Below are 20,817 nucleotides of genomic sequence, written 5' to 3'. Positions count from 1 at the left end.
GCCCTAACCCCAGTACCTCAGAGTATAACCTTATTTGGAGTCAAAGTCTTTACAGAAGTAATTAAGTTAAAATGAGGTCACTAGAGTGCCCCTAAATCCAATATGATGGGCATATTTATAAAAAGGGGGAAATTAAGACACTGAGACACTCTCAGAGGGAAGATGATATAAAGAGACACAGGGAGAAGACAGCTATCTACAAGCCAAGGATAAAGACCTGGAACAGATCTTTCTCTCATAGCCCTGAGAAGGAGCCAACCCTTTTGACACCCTGATTCTAGACCTCTAGCTTCCAGAACTGTGAAATGATAAATGTCTTTTGTTAAATCACCTGCCTGTGGTACTTGGTTATGGCAGCCCTAGGAAACTAACAGAAAGTGCTTATCACAATTGAAAGCTTACATCTTTAGGGTAATCCTGTAATCAATATCTATTTACCCCACTGAGCTGCAAACCGTTTTTGCTCATCATTTTATCCCTGGCCCAAAGCATTGTGTTTGAAACATAATAAATACTGGATTGATATTTGTTGAATTTATAAATGAATAGGAGAGATTACATTTTTAAGTAAAATTTGTAACCAAATCAAGCCACCTATGTATATCTATGGAAAGGAAGAAAACCACTGGAATCAAGCAGAGTGGGATTCAGCCATGTGGTTGGAATAGAAAGCAAGGAGTTGAAGTATTAGTTGGATTGATGGACAATAGTAATTAAACTGGATAGGAAGGAAGGAAAACAGAAAAGGCTTATGAATGAGGAGGTAGGAGGTCCTTGTGAAGAACAGATGTAGCAGAAGCAACTGAATGAGAGAGTTAGGAAGTCAGGAGGTTTTGAACAGAGAGCCCCATATCCAACATTATTATTGTAGATGAGGCAGTTCTGTGGAATGACAGTGTCAAGGTCCAGAATGTCATCATGGGACTCGGAGGCTGAAGTACAGTGGAGGTGGAAGATTGAAAGTACAGAAACCAAGGAACTGAGAGGCTAGGGAATTGGCTAGGACAATAATTCGAACTTTGATAGTCACTCAAGGCAATGGCAGGGCTGGAATATAGAAAAAAGATTAGGTGTGAAGTCTTCAATATTGGGTGGAAATGGCCTAGAGGTTGATTGATGACAACAATGAGGGGACAGAGGTGATAAAGTAGTGTCAGTAGCCTCAAAGGATTTACAGATAAAAACGGAGACAGAAGCTGCAGGCTGAAAGTTGCAGTGTAGAGTAAGGATACCATGGCAACTCCCAATCCTGAGATGCTTGTGCTGTGGGAGAAGGCTGTAAGACTGTTGCTGTCCTTAGGTTTAAGCTAAGATCAGGAGTCTGAGGGGCAATGCACTAAGTAAAGAGAAAACACTGGAAATTTTGCATACCAAAAAACAGATCCAGTGGACTCTGTGCAAGATTTTAGAAGAAACAGTAGCAAAGAAGTCAGCAGGGAGACAGGATTCAATGCTGGATGAGGGTAAATACTAAACTAGAGAAGCTCTGAGATGTGAGGCTGGTGGGGTCACAGCAGCCCCCGGTGGATGTGGGAATAAGGAGAGGGCTTTGCACCTGGGCAGTGTGTAAGGGACCTATTAGTACAGTTGTGTAGTCACAAGAGCTTCCCGGGTGGTGCAGTGGTAAAGAACCCACCCGCCAATGCAGGAGATGCAGGTTTAATCCCTGGGTTGGGAAGATCCCCTGGAGTAGGAAATGGCAACTCACTCCAGTATTCTTGCCTGGGAAATACCATGAACCAAGGAACCTGGTGGATTACAGCCCACGGGGGTCACAGAAGAATTGGACACGACTTAGCGATTAAACAATAACAACAACATATCACTCTGGTAGGGGAGGTTGATAATGGGGCCAGAGGTATATGAGGTGGGGGGATGGGAGGGAGGTCCAAGCAGTGGAGAGGGGGCACGGAATATGTGTATACATGTGGCTGATACACTTTATTGTACAGCAGAAACTAACACAACATTGTCAAGCAATTATACTCTAATTTTAAGAAAATAATATCTAGTAAGGGCAATAGTAATAAGTTGTATCAAGGAAAGAAAAACTGTAAGCTAACAGTAAAGTTCATACAATAAAATAAATTTCTTCAAATGGTTAAATTGCTCAGTTGCATCAGAAAAAAATAATAAAAGGGATTAAAAGCTAAATTGAGTAAGTCTCACTGAAGAAAAAAAGAACGGTTTGTGAAAATCTTCTTTCTTTCAGTGTTACGATCATTGGAGAAGGGAATGGCAATCCACTCCAGTGTTCTTGCCTGGAGAATTCCATGGACAGAGAAGCCTGGGAGGCTACAGTCTGTGGGGTCGCAAAGAGTCGGACACGACTGAGCAACTAACACACACACAGTCCATGATCATAACTGCTTCTTTTATGCATATGGAAAACAGGGCAGGAGAAGGATATTGATCAGGAGACAAAGAGGGTCAGGAAAGTTGGAGTGAGGGTAGAGGAAGTAATTTAGAAATTAGTTTTTTCTTGTATTTCCTTGTTTACTGGGGTATAGTTGCTTCACAATGTTGTGTTAGTTTATGCTGTACAATGGAGTGAAACAGCCACCTGTATACATACATCCCCTCCCTCTTAAACCTTCCTCCTACCCCACATCCCATCCACTAGGTCACCAGAGGGCACTGAGCTGAGCTCCCTGTGCTGCACAGCAGGTTCCCATTAGCTATCTCTTTCACACATGACAGTGTGTATATGTCAATCTCAGTCTCCCTATTCATCCCATCCCCCACCCCCTCCCTGTCTCCACACATCCATTCTCTATGTCTGCGTCTCTATTCCTGCCCTGTGAATAGGTTCATCTGTACCATTTTTACAGGTTCCACATACATGTGTTATTATACAATGTTTGTTTTTCTCTTCCTGACTTTCTTCACTGTGTATGACAGGCTCTAGTTCCATCTACATCTCTGCAAATGGCCCAACTTCGTTCCTTCTTATGGTTGAGTAATATTCTATTGTATACACTGGGAAAACAGCCCAGGGAGAAAGACAACAGGACACGCAAACCGCAATCTAAACAGCAGAAGATCAGTGAAATTAATATAGGGAAATGATATAACTGAGCAGGACCATATGGGGCCTTCCCGGGGAAGCCCATTCCCCCATAACTTCTGCTTTAGCTCCTCTCTGAAGTACCTAGATAACAGTAACTGATGCACATTTCCTGAGTCTTTTTTTAACAGATGTGAAAACTCCACACCAAATGGAAGCTACTTGATGATCATGAGTACATAGCCCCAGACCTCCTTGAGCCTAAGGACTGAATGTTAACCCCTGCAACACCACCCTTTCCTTCGCTATCAACCAACCAGAGAATTGTACATGAGCTGATCATATACCCTGTGACCACCACCTACCCTCTCCACCTCACCTGGCCTTTTAGAATGCTTTGGTGAAACTCTTCAGGGAGTTCATGGTTTTTTGGACATGAGCCACCAGTCTCCTTGCATGGCCCTACAATAAACCTTCCTCTGCTCCAAACTGACATTTTGGTTCGTTTAGCCTCACTGTATGTCAGGCACACCAACTTGCCTTTATTGGCAATAATAGAAAACTAGAGAAACTGAGATTCAGAAGCAAGAAGAACATTCATTTGTTTCCAGGGAATTCAACTTGAATTATGGAATAAATGAATTATAACAAATGATGTACAAATATTAATAAGAGCCGGTGATTGGGCTCAGAAGGGGCTCATTTCCAAGCCAATGACCTACTCTTATGGGTTTTTTATGTTACTTTTCTTTGACCAAAATTTGATTCCAGGATCTGGGGAGACAAAGCTGACTCAGGTGAAGATATGCTTCAAATTTTTCTAAAGTTGGCAAGGAGGTTGATCCCTACCTCTCCAACACTTCCTGTATGTTTGCCAATCAAGCCTGCATAAATAGTTCCTTATAAGGCAGAAGGAAAAGAAGGAATATCACATGATATGGACACAATAGGAATTAGTATAATCTTGTTTCATGAAAATCTTAAGTGCTAGAGAGGATGAGGGTTAGTAGGATCTCTTATGCATTGCTTACAGCAATTTCAAGTTGAGTTTTCACATCTCTGACAAATCAGCAATTCCTCTTCAAGGCATATACCCAAAAGAAACTCCCAGAGACACATGCCAGAATATCCAGAGCCACAGTTTCCATAACTGAAAATAAATAAAATTCTGGAAACAGTCTACATAGCCATAACAGAGGTAAGGACAAATAAATTATGGTATAATTACATGATAAAATAGTATAATATGAATATATAACACTATGAGTAAAAAAAAGTCCTAGAAGACTTCAAACTGCCTGATACTCATGTATTAAAGACAACTACAACTAAACCACTTGTATGTGTATATACACAAGTTTTAGAAGTATGTTTGTTATTTACATGTGTGTGTATATATATACATATATATGATCAGTGTATATCATGTATATATCATAAAACTTTTACATATATTTATGTAAGCAAGAGAAGCAAGATTTAGGGCAATGTAATGGATGAGAGAGAAGCCCAGAGGTTACTGTAAGTCACTGCATGCTCAGTCACTTCAGTTGTGTCCGACTCTTTGCAACCCTATGGACTGTAGCTCACCAGCCTCCTCTGTCAATAGGACTCTCCAGGCAAGAATACTGGAGTGGGCTGCCATGCCTTCCCCCAGGGGATCTTCCCAACCCAGGAATCAAACCCTCGTCTCCTTTGGCTTCTGCATTGGCAGGCACATTCTTTATTGTTGAGCCACCTGGGAAGCCCCGTTATAAGTCGCTGCTGCTGCTAAGTTGCTTCAGTCGTGTCCGACTCTGTGCGACCCCATAGACGGCATCCCGTCCCTGGGATTCTCCAGGCAAGAACACTGGAGTGGGTTGCCATTTCCTTCTCCAATGCATGAAAGTGCAAAGGGAAAGTGAAGTCGCTCAGTAGTGTCCGACTCCTAGTGACCCCATGGACTGCAGCCTACCAGGCTCCTCCATCCATGGGATTCTCCAGGCAAGAGTACTGGAGTGGGGTGCCATTGCCTTCTCCTCATAAGTCACTGCAATGCATCAATTCCAGTTGAGTGGTGAGTTCAAATGTACTGCTGCTGTTTCTTATTAATACACACAAAAGAATAAACAACAATGCTTTCTCCAAGACCAGTCATAATAAGGTGTTCAATTCTGTATTACTAAGGTTTGAATCCATCCTAAAGATCAGTTCTGGGTTTTCATTGGAAGGACTGGTGCTGAAGCTGAAACTCTAATACTTTGGCCACCTCATGCGAAGTGTTGACTCATTGGAAAAGACCCTGATGCTGGGAGGAATTGGGGGCAGGAGGAGAAGGGGACGACAGAGGATGAGATGGCTGGATGGCATCACTGACTCGATGGACGCCGGGAGTTGGTGAGGGACAGGGAGGCCTGGCATGCTGCAATTCATGGGGTTGCAGAGAGTCGGACACGACTGAGCGACTGAACTGAACTGAACTGAAGGTTTGAATAAAACTAAAATGAAAAATTATTTGTAGATATTATATAAATTCAGCTAGAAAGATTAGTAACATGGCTTATAAAGTACTTTATAGATTCACTCTAACTTTATTTCTCCTTCTCACGTCTATGTAAAATGCTCTTAATCAGGAATTGGACTGTAGCCCACCATGCTCCTCTGTCCATGGGACTCTCCAGGCAAAAATACTGGAGTGGGTTGCCATGACCTCCTCCAGGGGATCTTCCTGCCCCAGAGATTGAATCTGAGTCTCCTGTATTACGGAGAAATGCTTTACCATCTGAGCCACCAGGGACTCTTTAGTTGTTACACAGGCAAAAATGCTAGGAAGACCCAAAGAGACAAATGGAAAGGAAAATATGTGTATATCATGCTCAGCCCACCACATACTCTTGGGTAAGGCCCAGCTGCTTCCTGTGCATCAATAAGGAGGGAAGCTGGTGAGAGGAGGGAAGAAACTATATGGGGTTAGACTCCTAGGAGCTATTGTAGTTTTCATGCCAGTTCATAGAGTAAAGCCTGAAAGTGAGAAGTCACTCAGTCTTGTCCAATTCTTTGCGACCCCATGGACTATATAGTCCATGGAATTTTCCAGGCCAGAATACTGGTGTGGGTAGCCTTTCCCTTCTCCAGGAGATCTTTCCAACCCAGGGATCAAACCCAGATCTCCCGCATTTTGGGTGGATTCTTTCCCAGTTGAGCCACAAGGAAAACCCAAGAATACTAATACTGGAGAGGGAGAGGGTAGTCTATCCTTTCTCCAGCAAATCTTCCCAACCCAGGAATTGAACCAGGGTCTCTTGAAGCATCGCAGGCAAATTCTTTACCAGCTGAGCTATGAGGGAAACCCAGACAGAGTTAAGCCTGGACATAGACTATTACGAAAAACCTCCATATTTGTTTTGCAGCATCAATAGTTCACAGTAGTAAGAAGTTTTAATAAAAAATAATCTGAAAAGTAAATGTTTTATTAACAACTGGCTTAGCCTGTTTGTGCTTCAGCAGACTGAGGCGATTCCTTGGTTACGTAATCACGGATTTACTCCACTTACTGCTCTTCCGTTTCTCCACTTTCTCTAACTTCCTTCTTTAAGGGTCATGTGCGTGGACCCCACTGTGGACCATTATATTGACGCCTCACTTACTAATTTAAAAGATAATTTGAACATTTCTTTTATATAAATGTGGAGTTATGCTTCTCAGGCATTCAGCCAGTGTGGCTTTTTGCAGTAGGATCTACTACCTTTCCGCTGATTCCCACGTGACCTCAGCAGCAAGGATTGTTCAAGTATCCAGTGATCATGCTGCTGCTGCTGCTGCTAAGTCGCTTCAGTCGTGTCTGACTCTGTGTGACCCCATAGACAGCAGCCCACCAGGCTCCCTAGTCCCTGGGATTCTCCAGGCAAGAACACTGGAGTGGGTTGCCACTTCCTTCTCCAATGCATGAAAGTGAAAAGTGAAAGTGAAGTCACTCAGTGGTGTCTGACTCTTAGGGACCCCATGGACTGCAGCCCACCAGGCTCCTCCATCCATGGGATTTTCCAGGCAAGAGTACTAGAGTTGGGTGCCAGAAAACTTTAAATTTACTGGATTGGCCCAAAATTCATTCAGGTTTTCTATAACATCAGGAAAACCCAAACAAACTTTTGGGCCAATCCAATATAAATGCTGACCTTAACAGGAAGAGGCATCATGATTTTTAAAATGTCATACTTTCTATGCCTTTTTATATAGTATGTTTGAAATTAATCTGGTAATGTATTGTTAAACATCAGTCAACTAATTTTGACCTCATGAAGCATATAAAACTCTCCCTAAGAGTCACAGAGATTGCTTGTTTCTGAGTCTGTCACCAAACAAGCTTTCGAAAAGCCTATTAATAATCTCCTACTCATGGAACTGATGCTCCATCACTTCAGTACTGTCCAACTCTTTGCGACCCCATGGACTGTAGCCCAGCAGGCTCCTCTGTCCATGGGTTTCTCCAGGCAAGAATACTGGAGTGGGTTGTCATTTCCTACACTCCAACTCATGGAACTAATGTAATGTTAAACATGTGTCAACTATTTTTGACCTACTGAAGCACATAAAACTTTCCCTAACCCCACTCCAGTACTCTTGCCTGGAAAATCCCATGGATGGAGGAGCCTGGAAGGCTGCAGTCCATGGGGTCGCTGAGGGTCAGACACGACTGAGCGACTTCACTTTCACTTTTCACTTTCATGCATTGGAGAAGGAAATGGCAACCCACTCCAGTGTTCTTGCCTGGAGAATCCCAGGGATGGGAAAGCCTGGTGGGCCGCCGTCTATGGGGTTGCACAAAGTCGGACATGACTGAAACGACTTACTTAGCAGCAGCAGCAGCAAGAGTCATAGAGATTGTTTGTTTCTGAGTCTATCAGGCTTTAGTAAAGCCTGTTAGGCTTTAGTACTAATGGAACTCATGGAACTATAACTTGGTCTTTGAAGAATTTGATCTTTGAAAGTAGCAATGTAATGAGAAGAACCAGATTGTTAATTGCACTTCCTCTGAAATAAGCAAATAAGAATGTCTTCATACTTTGTAACTATTACATCTGCTAGAATTGAGAAAGTGAAAGTGTTTGTTAGTATCTCAGTCATGTTTGGCTCTTTGTAGTCCACCAGACTCCTCTGTTCATAGAACTTTCCAAGCAAGAATACTGGAGTGGGTTGCCATTCCCTTCTCCAGGGGATCTTCCCAGACCAGGGATTGAACCTGGGTATCCTGCATTGCAGGCAGATTCTTACCATTTAGCCATCCAAGGACTCTAGAATAGTGAATGTTATGTCAAATGTTTTATTATTTAGATCTTACTCTGAACTCTCTTACCTGTATCATTTGAATTTGGTCTCTAAAGTCAAGCAACAGCCCTGATTTTCCTTCTTTTGTTGATGATAAGATGAATGCCCCCCACACTTTGAAGTTGGGGCTCTTAAGAAAGTTTGTTCATGACTTTTTCTCTAGCCTAGATACTCCTCCAGAACACCATCTCTGACTACTGAACCTCTCTTCCTGGATGTCTTCCTAGGAAGATTCCTAGGAATCTTCATCTCAACATAACTCACATTCAACTTATTCCCCTCCTCAACCTTCAGACCCTTCTCCTCCTCTGTGTTCTTTCTCTTAGTGAATGACGACTCTACCTGCTATTTCACCCAACTAGGATAACTCAGAGAACAGTTAATGCCCTCTCTACCTACAAATATATATTTAAAGAGGTAACAAGTACTATTTATTGCATCTTTCAAATCTCTCTGAAAATAGATCTCCTTCCCATACCTTCCACTGTTCCTATATGGGGCTCCCATTGCCTAACACCTGGACTACTACAAGTTTTCTAGCAATTCTTCCTCCCCCCAGTGTCTACCTATTTAAGTCATACTTCCAGAAGAGCTGGCTATTGTCTAAAACAGAAATTGAATGATGCAGTTCCTTTCTTAAAATCCTTTATTGGCTCCTCATAAGTCTTTAAGAAAAAGTCCCAAGTTTTCAATATGGCATAAAAGATTCTTACATTTGATCCCAGCCTCTCAAGCTCATTTTTCTTCCTCCTGTTCTCATATACTATCTCTAAGAGGTAGACCGAAGTCACTGTATTTTTCCTGAATATGCCTTACACTTTGACACCTATGTGCATTTGAATCTAATGTTCCCTTTGCCTGGGCTGTTTTTTCCTCCTTTAGCTTTCATTCAAGAATCATATCCTCTGTTCAATTTCTCTTAGTATCTCTCCAACTCCAAAAGACTTGTCTTTTCTTCTTTAATTTCGTGGATGCATATATGTGTTTTAATATCTTTCGTAATTAGCTGAATTGTTTATTTACATTCCTGACTGACTTTCCCACTAGGCTGTGAATGCCCAGGGATTAGTGATATGTGTATGGCTTGTATTTTGTCCATCTTTCTATTTCCGGTACAGACCTGATACTTAGTAAAAGACTCAACAGTTTGTAATAAAAATTTAGAAAGTATTTGAAAGAAAATGTAATCTTCCACAATCTTACCACCAGGGAGAACCAGTATTAACATTTCCTATGTATTTAAAGCGAATGATATTTCTTCTTAAAATGGTATTAGGATATATAAAACATATATATTTTATTATATAGTTATCTTTTAAAAAGGAATAGTATACTGTGAATGTATTTCCAAGTCATAAGATATTTTAAATCATAATACTTAAGAATTGCCTTACATTTTGTTGTATGCAATACCCTTACATTTGTACATTGGAGTTATTTTAAATTTTTAGGGTTATAAACAATTGCATGGTGCCCACTGAGTTCTTTTGGTAAAATCACAATAATGAAATGGTCCATCAAAGCACAGGTCTTAGTGACAGGGACCAAACTCCCAGAAACTTCTGAGATCCATACTCTCTTTCTGACTGCCCCATTGGTTCTTGAGCCTTAGTATCAGGAGGAATGGAGGAATTTATATTGTTTAGTATCAGGAGGAATTTATATTGTTTAATTATAAACAAGGTGATGAGAACGGAGTAGAAGAGAGTCTGAGATAAGTTGAGGAGAGGGTTTTGATGGCTTGGAGTGTGGCAGGAGTTAGTTGTATCTTCTTTGGTTTTGTTTTTGAAATAACTGGGAAGTACATGGAAGAAGTTGAGAGTGAGCAAGATTTTTAGAAGGTTTTGTTACAGGTTTTGTACATACTCCAGATTTGGTGTATTTGAGAGTCTATATTAGATTCTAATGCTTTTAACTTCCCTCAGATTAAAGGACAATCTTCCTTCTAAAGGCAAGGCATTGCTGAAGCTGACTTTCAGAGAGAGAGGGAGCATGTTGCTTTCTTTAATTCCTCCATATTTTTAAGACTATCAGCATATATTTTTTTCAAATTGTCTTCAAGAAAAAAGTGCCAACTGAGATTATCATCACCAGTGGAGGAATGTTCTTTTCTCTTTGAGTTGACAGATAGATGAATAGCTGAATGAAGAGATGTGTATGGACAGATGGACAAACAGTATTTTGGAGCCAATAAAAGGAAAGCAGAACACTTTCTTGGTAGGCAGTTAACAAAACTGATCTGTCTAAAGTTATTGGCTCCATTTCAGATACTGTTCATTAGGCAGCAAATGAACTAAACTCTGAGCAAGGACTTTTGTTTTATGTAGGTGAGAACAGGGTTTATGAGGTACCTTATCTATCAGGGTAGCAAAAAATACTCAAAATATTAGTCAGGCCTGTTAGAGAAATACAGATACGTGAGTGAGATAGCTCAAAGAAAACTTAATTGGTGAGAGGAATTGTAACATAAGCAAAACTACAAAAGAAATTGAGGAAAGCTAGTAGAGTGAGATGAAAACTTGTCTCTACTTATTGAGCAAATTCAAGATGACATCCATGGTCACAAAGAAACTGACTTCACTTCTGTTTGTACAAGGTGCTAGAAATCAGGGCAGTAATACAGGTTTATCATACGTAAGTTTTTGTGCCTGAGGAGTGGAAAGCAAGAGTGACGTGAATAGATATTTTAATATTAATGAAATAAAATAATAATAGTTATTAAGCTATTTGCATGGTTTGTTTTGTCAATATTTGCGTAAAGTAAAAAGTATACACTTGAACTATTAGTTCAGTTCAGTTCAGTTGCTCAGTCGTGTCTGACTCTTTTCAACCCCATGGATTGCAGCATGCCAGGCCTCCCTGTCCGTCATCAACTCCCGGAGTTTACTCAAACTCATGTCCATTGAGTCGGTGATGCCATCCAACCATCTCATCTCCAACCATCATCCCCTTCTCTGGCCTTCAATCTTTCCCAGCATCAACTATATAGAGAACTATCAGTTCAGTTCAGTTCAGTTGCTCAGCCGTGTCTGACTCTTTGCAACCTGATGAATCGCAGCACGCCAGGCCTTCCTGTCCATCACCAACTCCCGGAGTTTACCCAAACTCACATACATCGAGTCGGTGATGCCATCCAGCCATCTCATCCTCTGTCGTCCCCTTCTCCTCCTGCCCCCGATCCCTCCCAGCATCAGGGTCTTTTCCAATGAGTCAACTTTTCGCATGAGGTGGCCAAAGTACTGGAGTTTCAGCCTCAGCATCAGTCCTTCCAATGTACACCCAGGACTGATCTCCTTCAGAATGGACTGGTTGGATCTCCTTGCAGTCCAAGGGGCTTGCAAGAGTCTTCTCCAACATCACAGTTCAAAAGTAACTATATATAGACAGACCTTAACCAAAAATTATGAAACATTTGATGGTTTATACATGTCTAGAATATTTATTTTGGAGAAAGTGAAAAATCTAGGTGACATTTGATTTCTATGTTTATAAAGACTAGATTGAGAACAAAGCTAGTGACCTGTGAGGAAGGAAGTATGAAAAGGAAGCAACAAAACTGTAGAGTTAAAAGAATTAGGGACCTAGTCTTAGCCCAGGATGAAGAAAAAAAGACCCAGAGAGGGTAAGAGTTCCTGCACTTCCAGCAGATTGCAGCCTTTCCAGTGCATTCTCCTCACTGTCTTTTGCTGCTTCTATCCAACTGAACTGAGTGAAGAGTGACTGTGAGGTGGAAAGACCCTAGGGAGACAGGGCAGAAAACAGTGTCTAGGGCCATTTTGGCATAAGGTCCAGTTTGAGCCTATAAATTTGTGACAGAATTTAATATCTCTAGACGTGAGATATAACCTCTCATAGCATCAAGGTCAGGCAGTTTCAAAGGCAGTTTCATCAGTTGTTGTTTAGTCACTAAGTCATGTCCAACTCTTTTGCAACCCCATGGACTATAGCTCACCAGTCTCCTCTGTCCATGGAATTTTCCTAGCAAGGATACGGGAGTGAGTTGCCATTCCCTTCTCCAGGGAATCTTCCCAGCCAAGGGATTGAACCTGCATCTTCTGTGTCTCCTGCATTGACAAGCAGATTCTTTACCACTGAGCCACCTGGGAAGCCCCAGTTTCACCAGTAGAAGCCACTAACAACTTGACTACTAGGGGACAGGGCACAATTAACAATAATAAGTCATGGAAAACATGTCTCCTTGACCTGATGTTTTGAACAACTTTACCCTCTAAATAAGCTCTTAATGGAGAATTTTGGTGGGTCAAACAGAGGGGAAAAGGAGTTGCTTGTCAGCTAGGGAGATAGAAGGAATGCTTCAATATTGCCCTAAAATACATCTTCAAAGTGTGTGCTAGAACAATGGACACTGCAACAGCAGGCAACAACTAAGGCTGCTATTCTCAATAATCCTTACAGCTGAAACTCTAAACTTCAGCCAAAAAATGAGAGATCAGTAGCTGTAACTGTCACTGAAAACTCTGATCATTTCCATCATATTTGTAAGCATTGAAAACAGTCACCTCAGCAGCAGCATTTCCAGATACCAAGAACCTGAATACCTACCCATCTTCAGGACACATGTGCAATGGCCTTTCTTTTGACTTCTCTGGATTGACATTTGGTGAAGAAAACAGGTCTCACTCTAACCTAAACTCATGTGGCAGTTTTTTACCCCTGGGTTGACTTAGGTTAGAATTAGAAAACTGTAAAACTCCTTCCTAATGGCAACCCACTCCAGTATTTCTGCCTGGAGAATCTGAAGGACAGAGGAGCCTAGTGGGCTATATAGTCCATGGCGTTTCAAAGAGTAAGACACGACTGAGTGACTAAACAACAGCAAAACTCTTTTCAGCCTGAAAAGTAGAGATTGGTTTTTAAATCTTCTTCTTCTTTTTTTTTTTAATGTTAGTCCTTAAAAGTATTGCATTCATTATGACTCCATTCTGAAAAATAGTGTCTTTGTTTTACTTGCCCATAACATCTGCCTGCACTTTGTTCTGAAAGCAAACTCATGCACACAAGATATTATAGTGTGTTTGACAGTACAAGGCACTGGGATAACCGTTATAAAAGAAAAGGGGGCAGGACCCAAAGATAAGAAAATATTTAGACTCATGAAGTTATAGAAGCTTCTATGGGGAATAAACTATGCATATCTACAAATTTGGGTGACTCAGTGGTAAAGAATCCACCTGCTGGTGTAGGAGATGCAAGAGACAGGGGTTCGATCCCTAGGTTGGGAAGATTCCCTGTAGAAGAAAAATGCCATCCCACTCCAGTATTCTTCCCTGGGAAATCCCATGGATGGAGGAGCCTGGCTGACTGCAGTCCATTGGGTCACAAAACAGTCAGACATAACTCAGCAACTAAACAATTATCTCTTTATAATTATTATGTCTATAACTTTAACAGAATGCAGTCTGTGATAAAGGCAAGCAAAGTCCTATGTGCATTCGCAGGAGAAGTTACACCCCCAGCTTCCAGGAGGTAATCCTTATTGCAGGGGAAGGGATTGGGAGCAGTGTTTCACACAAGAAGGAAAATAACTGAGTATAGTGATTTTTTGTAAATACTCAGATTAACATTCTTGAAAAACTGTTTTAACGTCTTTTCCCACTCTTTAATAGATAAACTTTAGCCAGTTTATGATCATGGTTTACAATTTCTTTCACCTTTAGTTTCTCAAAGACTCCTTCATTGATCTATTGGTTACTTCTGACCTCTTTGACTTAACATGTCTTCAAAGAACAGAAATCAATTGGTTAATCACAGAATCAGATGATCACTACATTAAAGCAAAGACAAATTCTTGAGTGATCTTTCACTAGGCAAGGTATCATTGGGGGAGAAAATCAGTTCATTATATTATTTGGACTTCTGAGTAAAGGTTCTCAGCTCTGTTGCAATTTTCCCCCTGGGGCCCAGAAAGAGCCTTTAGTGTATCAGCCTTTAATAACCAGAGATCCTAGTCTAAGGGACTAGGATCAGTCCATGGGGAGGAAGATAAGGGGAAGGGTGAAACACACACACACACAAAAGAAAGTAGATGGGCAAGCAAATAATTTTGTCCTTTATGTATTGAATTTAACCTTCTTGAATCACTTTTTGTAATCAGCATTTTTTTAAATTTCCTCAATATTCACTCTTTCATCCATTATGAAATTTCCTTTACCTTCATATCATTAAGAAGAGTTTTTCATTCCTTTCATTCATTTATCTGTCAAATACTAAATAATGACATTAAGCAATATTAGGTATGGTTCCAGCGACGAGAGGCTATATCCTTGTAGGAATAGATGCTTAATAAACAGCTTACCTACTTACCCAAAACAAATAAAGTATATGATTTCAGGTGCTGATAGGTAATATAAAAAACAAAAACATGGAAAGGATGAGGCCAGGCAGGTAGACAGACTCAGTTCCTGTAGGGCTTTTGGTGAGGAGTTTAGATTTTACTTTATTTGTAATGGAAGGTTGTAAGCAATGAATGGTAATTATCACACTAATGATTTGAAAGGTTGATTCTGGCTGCTGTGTGACTGCCTATGGATAAGAGTAGAAGCTGGGAGATCATTTAGGAGGAGGCTGCAAGAGTATGGATAAAGAATGATGGCCCTAACTAGGATGGTAGCAATGACCAGAATTGAAATATATTTTTGTTATAGAGCTGCCAAGGCTTATTGGTAGAATGAAAGAGAAACGGGGATTTTCATAAAATGAAAAAAAAGAATCAGACGTGATTCCTAAGTACGGACCTGAGCAATAAGGTGAATAGAATTCCTTTGCAGAGGAATTTTAATTGCTTCTTAATATATGTGTATTAATTAGTTCATGTCTTCCATTTTCTAGCACATGTATGTGTGCCCAGATAATGAAGTGGTTCTAGGATGAAGAGTTAAAGTGTTATTCAAGGAGAAACCTGCGGATGATACTCACATTTTTATGCCTTCCAAAGTCATATATCCAATCACATATTTGTTATATCCCCTAGCTCAGTTGACAAAGAATCTGCCCGCAATGCAGGAGGCGCTAGTTTGATTCCTGGGTCGGGAAGATCTCCTGGAAAAGGAACAGGCTACCCACTCCAGTATTCTTGGGCTTCTCTTATGGCTCAGCTGGTAAAAAATCCACCTGCAATACAGGTGATCTGGTTTCAATCCCTGGATTGGGAAGATCTCCTGGAGAAGGGAAAGGCTACCCACTTCAGTATTCTGGCCTAGAGAATTCCATGAAAGTATAGTCCATGGGGTCACAAAGAGTTGGACATGACCGAGTGACTTTCACTGTCACTTGGATATCTAAGCGCCATCGTAAGAGATATCACTGCTGCTAAGTGCTAAGTCACTTCAGTCGTGTCCGACTCTGTGCGACCCCATAGACAGCAGCCCACCAGGCTCCCCCATCCCTGGGATTCTCCAGGCAAGAACACTGGAGTGGGTTGTCATTTCCTTGTCCATAGAGAAGAGATATCACTGCTGCCACCCTAATCCAAGCCTTGGACAAACACAACAGCCTCTTAACTGGTCTACCTGGTCTTAAAATTTTCCCAGTTCTTCTCTTTATAACAGCCTAAGGAATCTTAAAATCACGGCTTGCTTTCCTACTTAAAATCTTCCAACGGCTTTCCATTGCATCTAGGGTAAAATCTGTCTGCCTTGCACTCTAAGATCCTAGGATTCTCCCCAGCCTCAGTGGCCACTCCTTTCCAGGTTCATTCTTTGTGCCTTTCTGTCTGCTCCAAGAAAAGTACCCAGCTCTTTATCTCCTCATTGTTTCTCTACAGTCCTTCATCTACTCCAAATGGTCTTTCTGTAGCCCTTCACATGATGGCTTCCTTCGCATTTTTCAGGTCATATATCTCCTCAGAAAAGCTGTCCCTGACCACACTCTGTAAGTGGATACCCTCAAGACCCTACAGCATTACCCTGCTTGAATTTTTTTTTGTAGTACTTAGGCCTCACTGAACTTACTTTTCTTCTCCATTATCTTTCTCCTCCCTAAATGCTTATCACTATATTCCTAGTACCTAAAACAATGTTGGCACATAGCTGGCACCCAATAAGATTTTGTTGACTCCATGAATTCACATTTTATGAAAAATTTTGATAGGAATGATTGGATTGAAGCCAGGTATAAAGTATGAAGAAATGAGGATGTATGTCACATGCATTGGCCAACACAGCATGTGATAGTGAAGGAGGAATCAGAACTGGCCCTATCTTGAAAGCAGGACTCCATCTTGGGCTGGACTGTGGATTCTGAGCTATAGGCCCAGTATCTGTGGAAACGACAAACCAACTGGAAACCCAGGCCCCAGGAAGGAAGAGCCCCTAATTATCTGTGTAACCAAATGGAATCATACAGTCTACTATGCTTATTGAGGTATGACCACAGGCCTATTGATAATTGTCCACTGTTAACTACCTAGGCTTAAGGCATATGAATCACGGGTTAACTTTTATTGTCAGGGAATTTGGGGAGGTGGGTTCGTGCATGTACACTTAAGGTACATAAGGTTTTCACAAAAACTGGTCGGGGGTCCTTGGCTAAGGGGAGACTCTGCCTTGGGCCCGCTGGTGTAATAAACTGCACTCCACTATTTGCATTATCCTTCTGAGTGAGTTTATTTCCCAGAACGTGTGGCTACAACAATAGCAAACCAGAAATGTTAAAACTGTCATCATACTTTAGGGAAAACACGAAAAGGAAGGCAACACCCAAGTCAGAATTAGCACAAACTGTATAACTCTATGTGGTACAAAATGTACTCATTTACATACAACCTAGAACAGTGTCTGGTACATTATTAGGCCCTCAGCAAATTTTCGCAAAGTAAATGAAATAAATAAACACCTATGATTTAAAAGCGTGCACATGATTAAACCAAAGGCAAAGCCAAAATGATTAAACTTTAACTAATGGGGATATTTTGATTCCAAAATAGTTGTTCTGCTAAGGGAGGGGAAAATACAGTTTCACTGAGGCAGCCCCATGTTAAGCAGAGCAATGGCACCCCACTCCAGTACTCTTGCCTGGAGAATCCCAGGGACGGGGGAGCCTGGTGGGTTGCCGTCTATGGGGTCGCACAGAGTCGGATACGACTGAAGCGACTTAGTAGCAGCAGCAGCAGCTTTCCTATAATAACCGTGGAAGCAGAGAATAGACACCCTCTCCCCTCATCTTGCCAGATGTGGGGTCATCTCAGCCCATTCATCTCACCTGCTCTGTGCCTCACTCCACCAACTTGGAACCAGCCAGACAGGATCACTGAATAAGTATTACTCCCACTTACTCAAACAACTAGTGAACATTCAATGTGATAATTCTGCATTAACTTCATGTTTCTTGACACTTTTATTCTTACTAGACAGTATAAACTGAGTTATTAACCAAAGCAGGGCAAATGTTTTGATTAAAATGACTATTTACATTAATATTTGTTTTAAAACATAGTCCATTCAGGGATTAATCAAATTCAATTTGCTTTATTTTCTATTTTGAAAAATGCTATACAGAAAAAACAAGGGAAAATGGAAATAAGATAGCTCTTTTAGGAAAGAGCAAACTAAATTAATACCACATTTTAAAAAGGTGTATTTAAATATCAGAAATGTTTCAAAAGAAAGTGAACAATCCTTACAAGTGATTAATAATACTAAAATAAGTGAAATAGGTGAGGAAGATTAGAGGTATAATATCTTTATACAACAACAAAGGTGGTCAAAAAGTTATAATATAACTAACAGTTATAATATAAATAAGCACCACAGATGTAACATGTAATTAATGCCACTGTATGTTGCATATGAAAGTTGTTAAGAGAGTAAATCCTTAGAGTTCCCATTACAAGGAAAAAATATGTTTTCTTTTTCTGTTATTTTATACCTCTCTGAAATGAGAAATACTCACTAAACTTCTTGTGGGAATCATCTTATAATGTATGTAAGTGAAATCATTATGCAGTACACTTGAAACTTACAGAGTGCTCTATGTCAATAATACCGCAGTAAAACTGATAGAAAAAACATTAATAAAAGCAATTAATCTCTGATCAAAAAGCAAAAAAAGAGTAATGATAATATAATACCACTACCAGGAATAATATATCCAAATAGATTCTTACCAAGCCACCACCAATGATAGCTATATTTTTTCTTTGAATATCAGAAGAATCCATCACTGCTGAAGTGTTTTTCACAGCTGTTGCAGCTCTCTTCACAGAGCAAACTGTCTCCTATACACTGACTTCCCTCCGTCTTTGCCTTAAGCCCTGCATTGGTGAGCCAGCAGCAGCATTTGAATAGAGCCCTTTTTCCTTGAACTTAGAAGGTAGCATTTAACCCATTAGTTGCCGGAAGGACAATCAGCTCAACTTTAGGGGAAAGGGAATTTGTCGCAATAACCAAATTTTGAAAAATCCAGCCAAGTGAAGACTGAACACTCTCTTATGTGTAAGTCAGAATTTTTAAAGCACAAGTTTTGTGGCTTTTCTTCTTCCTTTTCTATACCAAGTATTCTTAGTTTCATTTTCAACCATGACTAACCCATGCATGAAACTTCCCTGATCTGGTGTCCCAGAGCATCTTACACTTCTCTTAATAAGATGGCGTGGTTTCCCAATTGTTCTGTGGATTGTTCTTGTTATTAAGACTGGTCAGGAATTTCACCTAAACCATCCTTATGGATTGTCTTTAACAGACTATACCAGGGAAAACATTTTTCATACTCTGAATATTCTCCTGAGCAAGATTTTGAATTATAAAACTGACAATACTTCCTTTTTTGTATCAAATGCTAGAAACGTTAGAATCTAATTTGTGTATTAATCCTAGGGGAAATGGATAATATTATGCTTTTTGTAAATTCATTCATGGCTTCATATTGTCTCTTAAATTCTTTGTCTTCTTCCGCTCCATTTTAAATGTATATTTTAAATTTCTGTGTGTATTTTTGAATTGGAGGGTTTTTTATAAAACAGAACATGACAGGTAAAATAAAGTAAGAATGTAAATGAAGATGCTTCTTCACTTCCTGGTGAGAGCAGGAAGCCTTCAGACTGGTTTTCCTCTCATGAGGAACTAGGGTTCAACATCAGTAGATGGTGACCTCTTGTGGATAAGTATAATCAGCATTGTTGTTAGGAATTTTTTTTCAGAAACGTTTACTTATTTATTTAGAATAGTTAATGAGCTTCCCATGTAGCAGTGGTAAAGAATCCACGTGCAATGCAGGAGACATAGAAGACAGGGGTTTGATCCCTGGCTTGGGAAGATCCCCTAGAGTAGGAAATGGCAACCCACTCCAGTATTCTTGCCTGGAAAATTCCATGAACAGAGGACCCAGGCAGGATACAGTCCATGGGGTCATAAAGAGTGAGACATGACTGAGTACACACACACACACACACACACACACACACACACAGAATAGCTAATACATTTACATTTTATGAAATACAAAAAGTACAAAAGGGTATACAATGAATAGTCAGTTTTCTTTTTCTTTTTTTTTTTTTACTTTATTTAAATTTATTTATTTATTTATTTATTTTTTTGCATTGAACCTGGACTGGCATCTCGTTTCATACATGACATTTCACATGTTTCAATGCCATTCTCCCAAATCTTGCCACCCTCTCCCTCTCCCACAGAGTTCATAAGTCTGTTCTATACATCAGTGTCTCTTTTGCTGTCTCGTATACAGGGTTATCGTTACCATCTTTCTCAATTCCATATATATGCGTTAGTATACTGTATTGGTGTTTGTCCTTCTGGCTTACTTCACTCTGTATAATAGGCGTGGAGTCAGTTCTCTTCTAATCTTGTCCCTTAGCCAGCTATTTCCCCCAAGATAACCAGGTTTTTTATTCCCTCTTCTTTTATGAACACCTATCTCCTGCTTTCTCTCTCTCCCTCCCTCATACCTCCTTCCTTTTTTTTCATAAATAGTAGCCAATTTTATACACTTTTCCACACTCCAGGTTTTCATTTACAACATAAACTCAATAATTATTTAATGTCAGTATACAGAGAGCTGTTTCATTTGTTTTTTCATTGTGGACTATAACACCAAAAACTAAAGCACGTAAAACCCAAGTATACAGTCCAATAACTTATTGTAAAGCAAATACTCATGTATTTACCACTCAGACTATGAAAAAAAAATTGCCAGGGCCCCAAAAGTCTACATGTGTCCATTGCCAAAAGTCTCTTCACAGAGGTAATCGCCATTCATACAAGCAACCTTATAATCCTTTAGTTTTGGACTTCCCTGGTGGTTCAGAGGTTAAGAATCTCCTCGCCATGCAGGGGACACAGGTTCAATCCCCGACTGGGGAAGATTCCACGTGCCTCAGAGCAACTAAGCCCTTGTACCACAGCTACTGAGTCTGCACTCTAGAGCCCACGGGCCACAACTACTGGGGCCACACAGTGCAACTGCTGAAGCCTGCATGTTCTGGAGCCTGTGCTCTGCAGCAGGAGAAGCCACCGCAATGAGAAGCCTGT

The 20,817-nt window shown here is 40.5% G+C and overlaps 1 protein-coding gene across 1 annotated transcript in view; it reads right to left on the bottom strand.

The window, feature by feature from the left end:
* KMO (kynurenine 3-monooxygenase) overlaps positions 1–18,721 on the bottom strand; it is a 71,708-nt gene extending 52,987 nt beyond the window's left edge. The window contains 1 exon segment of the mRNA XM_005897200.2: positions 18,435–18,721. Coding sequence (XP_005897262.2) covers positions 18,435–18,488 — 54 coding nt within the window. The 5' untranslated portion in view covers positions 18,489–18,721.
* Between the last annotated feature and the right edge of the window lie 2,096 nt (positions 18,722–20,817).

This window comes from Bos mutus, chromosome 16 (genome assembly GCF_027580195.1).
Source record: "Bos mutus isolate GX-2022 chromosome 16, NWIPB_WYAK_1.1, whole genome shotgun sequence".
Classification (NCBI taxonomy): domain Eukaryota; kingdom Metazoa; phylum Chordata; class Mammalia; order Artiodactyla; family Bovidae; genus Bos; species Bos mutus.
This window is presented reverse-complemented; position numbering and strand designations above follow the sequence as displayed.